Genomic DNA, 8,137 nt, shown 5'->3' with positions numbered 1-8,137 from the left:
TGGACTGAGGAATATGTACAGCGGAGTCCAGGAATTTCCACCACCCACTTAGGGGGGGGAGTGTGCGTCCCCCCCTCGCTTTCAAAGCACTGCAGCTGATCGGTGTCAAATCAAATGCCGGTTAATTTGGCCCGAGCATTGCCAAAGTCAGCCAGGCACGAGCAAACAGTGGAAAAGTTGAGACGGGTGATCTGATCATCTAGCTGCATTTCTTGCGTCGATTTGTTTTGGTCGCTCTTGGGACATTGAGTCACAAATCAAACCTGCAAGCGGTCTGAGGGCCCCTTCCTTCGTCGCTTGAAACTGAACCGTTCCGGTGAATTTCTTCCTGATCGGAGAATGGATACGCCCTCTGTGTCACTGTGATTTTGATTTTTAAGAAAGAGGATTTCTCGTTGGTTCGAAGAGGTGGAAAACGGTGCCTTCTGTAGTTTGTCGAAACTCTCTCTGCCTTCAAGAAGGGGGGGTGAACAAGAGTGAAAGAGAGAGAGAGAGAGAGAGAGAGATTGCAGAGCAGAGCTGGCGTTCGAATCACTGAGGTCTTGTTTGCCCAGAGGTGTGGACTGGACATGGGTGGAGCTAGCAATCCAGGTAGAAGAGGAAAGATAGAGGCAAGAAGCCCACGTCCTATCAGTTCACGGTGGGCACCTGGTTCTGATGCAGGCTGAACTCTTTGGCTTTGAGGCGTAAGCTGGCGATGCTGTTGGCCATGTTGACGCCTTGGGCGGGCGCCGGCGGGCCGCTGGAACCGTACGAAGGCACTGTGTTGCTGGCACGGCAGCGAGGGTCCAGGCAAGGCGGGAGAGAGGGAGGAAACCAAAAGAGAACAGTTGTAAGTCTTAGGAGCAACGGCGGTGGACATGGTAAGCGTGGAAGTGCAGGCCTCGTGTCCACCCCCCCACAGAGAGTCTTAAAATGCAGGCGGCTGTGTTGATCCGGATCAACGCGCCCGTTCTAGCAGGTCTCTTGTGAAAGACCAGCCTGGCCTAAAAGATGTGCCGTTGCAACAGGGAGGAAACTATTGTCGCTGGGAAACACGGATTTCCCTCCATCTACTGTGAGGATTGCAGCTAAGCTTAAAGGGAACAGGGAAGTCTGGCCGGTGTGTGTGTGTGACATCAGCTTCCCTGCTAATATAAAGGTCCCGGGGCTTGCATCCCCCGTGAGCCCGGCCTCTGCTACGTCACTGTTTAAAAGCAGCCCTCGTTGACATTATGAAAGGGCACAGCTGGAGCAACTCGGTGGCCTTCAGATGTTTTGGATTACAGCTCCCACAATCCACAACCATTGGCCATGCTGGCTGGGGCTGATGGGAGTTGTGGTCCCAAACAGCTAGAAGGCCCAGTTTGCCTATCCCCTGAATAGGGGAGTTCCCAAATACTCGGGCAGTCAGCTGATGGGAATGGATTTTTTGATGGACCCTATGAGGGAAGGAGGTTGCAATGCTAGGTTCGGTAGGATGGAGTGGGTCTCCAGGTCTGCAGGTAAGGAGGGCGGTCCAGGCCAGTATTGCCAACACTGACTGGCAGCAAGGGCTCAAGCAGGAGTTTCTCCAGCCCCACCTGAGGATGCTTCCAGGAATCAAACTTGGGACCTTCCGTGTGCAAACAAGGGCTCCCCCACTCAGCTAGGGGCCCATTCTTGCCCTCCCAAGCCTCTGATTTGTGGGCTTGGAAGCCTCTGCCACCCTATGGAGTTCTTCTATCTGACAAAGCTATGCCCATTTGGGGCTGGAAGCTGTTGACACCCATCAATTCTGTTTCCTTTGAGGTGGAGCAGCATGTTCTGTTTTTAGAATGGCTTTCCCCTCCTGCTCTCTGAAAAAAGTGTGATCTCTGGCTAATTAAGGAAGCTTAGGTTTTATTTTCCTTTCTATGGCTTTGTGAGCACCTTCACTCAAAAACTAACATAATGTCATGATTATCACTAATCTGGACCATGCAGGGATCGTGGAGGGGGGGGGCGAATATGTCTTTGACTTACCTGTATGGGGAGGTGGTTGACCAGGAGAGATAATCTGGGCTCAGGGTGGTGGGTCGGGGAGCCATGGGCTGTTCTATGGCTGCATCTTGGCTGTAGGATTTCAGGAGCGACGCCGACCTGTTGGCGAGCATGGCTCTCTCGTTACGGCGGAATTTGGCCCTCCGGTTCTGAAACCATACCTGGAGCAGTGGAAGAGTGAGGAAGTTTTTATTATTATTATTATTAAGAATTAACAAAAGCACTTGGTCTGATCGTGACCAGCATCAAGGGTCATGATCAGATGGTTGGGCATTTCCCAGGGGGCCACACCTCAGCAGGGGCCCACGGACAAGAGTCCCCTGGACTTGCTTCTTTCCCACCCACCCCATTGCAACCTGCCCCTTCACTGGCCTCTCCCTCTCGCTGAGACAACGGTGGTGCCACATTCTCCTTGCTCCCTGACTCTCCAGCTGCCAAGCCAGCACGTAGTAGCTGGAGCAACTCCCCTATCAGGAAAGATTACAACATCTGGGATTGTTTAGCTTAGACAAAAAGGGGAGTAAGGAAGTCACGATAGAGGTGTCCGACGTTACTCCTGCTGAGGAGAAGATGGAGACGGAGACATTCTCCTCCCTCTCTCAGAATGCTAGCGCCCAAACGGGGTCATATCCCAGGAAGCTGGTTGGTGGGAGATTAAGGACAAGTGAAAGGAAGGACTTCTTCACACAGCACAGAATTAAACGATGGAACTGGCTACCACGAGAGGTAGTGATGGCCACCAGTTGGGCTGGCTTTACACGGGGGCTAGACAAACCCATGGCGGATAAAGCTATCGATGGCTGTGTGCTGCCTCCAGTATCAGAGACAGTGTGCCTATCTACATCAGTTGCTGGGGAACATGGGCGGGAGGGTGCTGCTTGGGGGTTCCTGGTCGACAGCTGGCCGGCCACTGGGTAACAGAGTGCTGGGCTAGATGGACCCTGGGTCTGATCCCGCCACAGGGCTCCTCTGGTGTCCTCAGGACTCCGTTGGCTCCATCTCTCTCTCACCTGGACTCTGGCTTCGCTAAGGCTGACCCTCCGCGCTAGTTCCTCCCGGACAAAGGCGTCGGGGTAGTGCGTCCTCTCAAAGACCCTCTCCAGAGCCTGGAGTTGGCTGCTGTTGAACGTGGTGCGGTTTCTCCGTTGCTTCTTCTTCCGCTTGGAGGAGCTGCGGGTCGGGCTCGAGCTCTCGCCTGTTGCGGGGAGACGTAGACAAAAGAGAGCACAAAGAACCATGAGATGCCGGCAGTGGCACAGATTGCGCCGTGGAGAATCATAGCAGAGTTGGAAGGGGCCTACAAGGCCATGGAGTCCAACCCCCTGCTCAGTGCAGGAATCCACCCTACAGCATCCCCGACAGATGGTTGTCCAGCTGCCCCTTGAAGGCCTCGAGTGTGGGAGAGCCCACCACCTCCCTAGGTCACTGATTCCATTGTCACACTGCTCTAACAGTCAGGAAGTTTTTCCTGATGTCCAGCTGGAATCTGGCTTCCTTTAACTTGAGCCCGTTATTCCGTGTCCTGCACTCTGGGAGGATGGAGAAGAGATCCTGGCCCTCCTCTGTGTGACAACCTTTCAAGTATTTGAAGAGTGCTCTCATGTCTCCCCTCCATCTTCTCTTCTCCAGGCTCAACATGCCCCAGTTCTTTCAGTCTCTCCTGATAGGGCTTTGTTTCCAGACCCCTGATCATCCTGGTTGCCCTCCTCTGAAAACCACCTGACTTCCTTAGGATGCATCTCCTATTCACCAGGGAGTGGAAGCTCAGCTCTAGGGTCCTCATCTGTGTTTTCTCCAATTGGCAACACCTCCTTTCCCCTAGAAGCCCATAATTTTCCAACTTGTGTGTGTGTCTTCCCCTCTCCCCGTTCTAAAAGGTTGCACCAGAAATACATTAAAGCAGTGTTGTGGAACCTCTTTCAGCCGGGGGCCGGATTCCATTTCAAAGAAGCTCTTGTGGGCCACATTCAGGCTATGGGTGTGGCCAAAGGAGCGTGGCCAAAACACCAGCCTATCTGAGCTTCAGGCTCTTACTGCCAGTGACTCAACCTCAGAAGAGACATTTTGGCCTTTTAGAATGGCGGAAAAACAGGCCCAAATGCTGGGAAATTTCCAAATTATTGGTGGCCCGGTGAAAGGGGAACGGGACCCCAGAAGCGGGCGTGGCCTTCTGGAGACCCCCAAATGGGCTGGATAGGGGCCGGTAAGCAGGCCGGATTTGGTTGAACCGGGTTCAGCTTCCCCGTTGTAACTAGGGAGAGAAATGCACAGCGGAATCAAGTGAGTTTAGATGTCTTGTGAATTGCTTTTCAAAGCAGACCGGCTCTTTCTGAGTCGAACGGATTCTCTAGACTGGTGAACTGTTTTTGTTTCGTTTTTCTTTCCAGAATTTTAGAGCGTGGCGTCTCTGGAAACGTAGCCTAGAAAAGGAACGGCCCGCAAGAGAAGGACTCCCGGTGTGTGTTTTAGTTTAAATTCTCTGCTGAAATACTATACATCGATTTTTCTGCTTACGCAAACATCTGGCTTCCATTTCTCCCCTAATGGCGGCGGGGGTGGGGGGTGGAGGTTATTTTGGAATGGTTCTGAAATTTGGAATAGTTCTATGACAGCCCTTTGATTTGTAGCAGAGTGTTACCCCGGATTCCTCTGCTGTATGTCAAATTTTAGCAGCTATGATGTGGCAAAAGGGAAAGAAAAGAGAGAGAGAGAAAACCAAGTCCAAGCAAATGCTTGCCCGCCTGGAGAAGGTGCCCCCTAACGCAGCCCTGACGGCACTGGCAGGAGCCAGCCAGCCCTTGCTTTGAAATAATCTTTGGCTTTTGAGTTTTCACACGCACGTCTGCATGATTGGGTGGCCAGTGTGTCCTGCTTGACGGAGGACTGTCCTCTGCTTGCAGGTGTCCTCCATTGGATGGCCTGTCCAATCCATGCTTGGTTTAAAGTCAAAGACCCATAAAGAGCTGTCCACAAAGTCCTGGCACCTGAATAGTTGACCAAGCAGGCAGGCAGCTCACCCGGTCAATCTCTCATCATGCATTTTGATTTAAACTGGCTCGCTACTACTTTACTACTTAGTATCGTAGTTTTCCAGCTTTTCTGCAGGCGCCTGGAAAGCCAGGTGCAAGGCTGACCGGGAGTCCATTGGGCTCCCCCCTCCCCGCTGCTGCGCCCGCCCTGCTCACCTGCCCAGGAACGGACAAAAACTCATTGAACTCTCTGCCATTTCCCCTGTTATCAGGCAAAGCATTTTGGGGCGTCTGAGTCTTCAAGGAACCCCAAAGACTTACTCCTGGCTGAGATGAAAACAGCTAGAATTGTTTTGTTGATCTGGATCAAACCCAGCATTTGCAATAATGGGATTTCTTCTGTGGGGGGGGGGGATATAGGGGGCTGTCCTAATGAGGTCTTGCTCATCAAAATGTACCGCTACACCATTGCTTCTCGGGCGTGTGCACCTGAGGCCCTAAACGACACGTCCCACTCAAATCTCCCTGTGCAGAATTCAAAGCCAACTCCTTCGCCCATCGTGTCACTTGCCAGCTTTTTCCACAGGGCAAATTAGACTCGGTATGTTGGATCCACAAGAGGAAAAGCGACTTACATTGAATTTTCCACCGTGCTCACAGAGGAATGAACTGCTTTCCCAAGAATCAGACTGGCTCATTAGGGAAAGCAGAAAATAGAACGGCGCCATATTTCTCTCTGTCTTTTCCAGCCCCCTCCCGCCCTGTTGCCACCACTATGGTTTGTACGAAGAAGGCTGGAAAAAGGGAGAGAAATCAGAAAAGGGCCCTCTCCTTCACGGATTCATTTCGCGTGAGCGCCTGAAGGACGACCTCTGAGGATGGTTTTAGGATGCGGGCAGGTATTCCCAGGAAAGTAACCCTGTCTTCTGTCTGCAGCAAGAATATACCGTATTTAACGACCATCTTATACTGTCTCGTTTTGTCTATCGCTTAGAAATGGCCTTGAACGTAAGCGATTCATAAATATTGTGGAATGAAGAAATGAATACATTCAAGAATGAGCAACCTGTCAGATTCGATTTATGAATCAACTAATTTCGATGACTTCATACTGACTTGTCCATCGCTTAGAAATGTCTTTGAATGTAAGCAATTTCTAAATACTATAAATAAATAAATACATCCAAGAACGAAGAACTGGCCAGATACAATGTACAAATCTAGTAACTCTCTGCCCCCCTTCTCTGATTCGGTTTAATTGAAGGAACTGAAATTGCCTGGAGTGCATTAGCGGTAAATTCTTCCGAAGAAAAATAAATGCAGCTCTCTCCTAACTCCCCCCCCAAAGAGTCCGCAGACCCGTTCTGTTTTTGTTTGAAATAACAATTACGGAAAACGTGACCTCGGCCCCGCAGTCCTCTCTAAGCAAATAAATAGATTTTATTAATTAACGCAAATCCTTAGCCCATGGAATCCCCGTTTGATCTCAGCGGTCTGAATTAGCAAAACAAACAGGCGTAGCTCAGGGCTCTTAATGTGGATTTGACAAATTCACACTCAGCTTTAGCCACAGGGACGTCCTTTGCCCAGAAATTTGGGGAAACAGCGTCTTCCTAGTCTCCCTTGATAATTCTTGGTAGAAAAAGTGGCTTCCTTTACTGATGGAGAACTTGACTGCACGTTCAGGAACATGAACAGCCCTTTCTGGTTGGTATCACTTCGGATTATAGGTAGGAATGTGCGAATCAGCAAAATTTGATCTCGGGTCCTCTAAATTCCACTTAGACAGTTCTTCTGAACTGTGTTGGCATCAGACTGAGGGCTTTGCTGATTCTTTCCACATGAAAATCCATGTGTTTTGTTTGTGTGCATTTCCCACAGTGCGTGCATCAGATGTGCGCATCTTTGAAATGGATGCGTTTACAAAAGACCTGCAACTGGTGGACACGAAAGCAGCCAGAACTGGTTTGTTGATGTGGATCAACCCAGCTGCCTGCAGTTTTGGACTCTCCTTAGGGCCGTGTCTACAGGGACAAGGTGCACCCACCCTTCAAAATTTACCACTGCTCCGCCGCCCACAATGTGGGTGCCTGGATACAAAGGAGGATGTCAGTGGTGTAGAAGAAGAAAATTGTGTCGAAGAAACAAATTCAGCCTTGAAGGTTCTGCAACCCTCTCCTCTTTCGACTCTGGGCCTCCTGTCTGGAAAATGAAGAATAAATGTCTTTCTCCCAATTCTTTCAACCTCAAGTTCTTTCTCTCCTGAATATGGAGACATTCGCAAATCAATTCTCATCCAAAGCAAAGCAAAACAAAACTCTCACTCATCTGCACTGGCCCAATGCAATAGGTCCATCTATTACCAGCATGGAGAAGGCTGTGATGTCCCTGACGGTCAGGAAAAAAAGGGGATAACCCTAATCAGTGGACGGGTCTTCTGACTGGATGGAGGTGCTCAACCTGTTCTGGAGAGGGTTTCACTCCCCTTGAAGGAGAAGCTTCATAGCCTTGGGGTGCTCTTGCAGCCACCTTTGTCATGTGAGGCTTTAGTGGCACAGAGTGCCTTCTACCAACATCGGTTGGTGGCCCAGCTTCACCATCCAGCACCTGGGATTCATTTTGCCCCACCTTGGTTTGGCTAGCGTAATTTATGCCGTCTGTTACGGCTGTTTGGGTGAGATTTAAAATTAGAAAGAGGATTTTTAAAAAGTTGTTTGTGTGGGTGAACGAGAGAGAGAGAGAGAGAGAGAGAGAGAGAGAGAGAGAGTGAAATCTCTCCAGGATATGGCCGACAGATGCGCAAACAGATTCTACTGGGTGGGAATAGCAGAGTGCCAAAAATGTCTCCCTCATCTTAGGCGCACCATCGTCATCCAAGACAGGGCCTTCGAAAAGAAATCCAGCGGTGAAGAAAAGCTCGGGAAAATTCTTATGGGTTGGGTTTGGGTTTCTCGTGCGTACCTTTACTTCGAAGCAGCCTCCTTGGCTTCCCACATGTCAATTTCCTCGCAGGGATTAGGTAAGCTCAAAACCACCACGGAAATACATTACAACACACCTGAGAACAAGGGAAGACTTTTTCCTGGGGGAAGAAACTCTTCAGGAAACTGGAGGATAGATTTTGGGACAGAACTAGCTCCTCCTCTTCCCTGGAGCTGAAGAGAACA

At 50.3% G+C, this 8,137-nt stretch overlaps 1 protein-coding gene across 1 annotated transcript in view; it reads right to left on the bottom strand.

The window, feature by feature from the left end:
• Nucleotides 1–372: 372 nt before the first annotated feature.
• Nucleotides 373–8,137, bottom strand: part of PRRX2 (paired related homeobox 2) — a 42,561-nt gene continuing 34,796 nt past the window's right edge. The window contains exons 2-4 of the mRNA XM_063144993.1: nt 3,012–3,196; nt 1,984–2,162; nt 373–769 (exon numbers count right to left, since the gene is read on the bottom strand). Coding sequence (XP_063001063.1) covers nt 631–769; nt 1,984–2,162; nt 3,012–3,196 — 503 coding nt within the window. The 3' untranslated portion in view covers nt 373–630. The remainder of the gene's footprint in view (nt 770–1,983; nt 2,163–3,011; nt 3,197–8,137) is intronic.

Source organism: Elgaria multicarinata, chromosome 19 (genome assembly GCF_023053635.1).
Source record: "Elgaria multicarinata webbii isolate HBS135686 ecotype San Diego chromosome 19, rElgMul1.1.pri, whole genome shotgun sequence".
In the NCBI taxonomy this organism is placed as follows: Eukaryota; Metazoa; Chordata; class Lepidosauria; order Squamata; family Anguidae; genus Elgaria; species Elgaria multicarinata.
The sequence above is the reverse complement of the archived record's forward strand: the minus strand, read 5'-3'. Positions and strand labels throughout refer to the sequence as shown.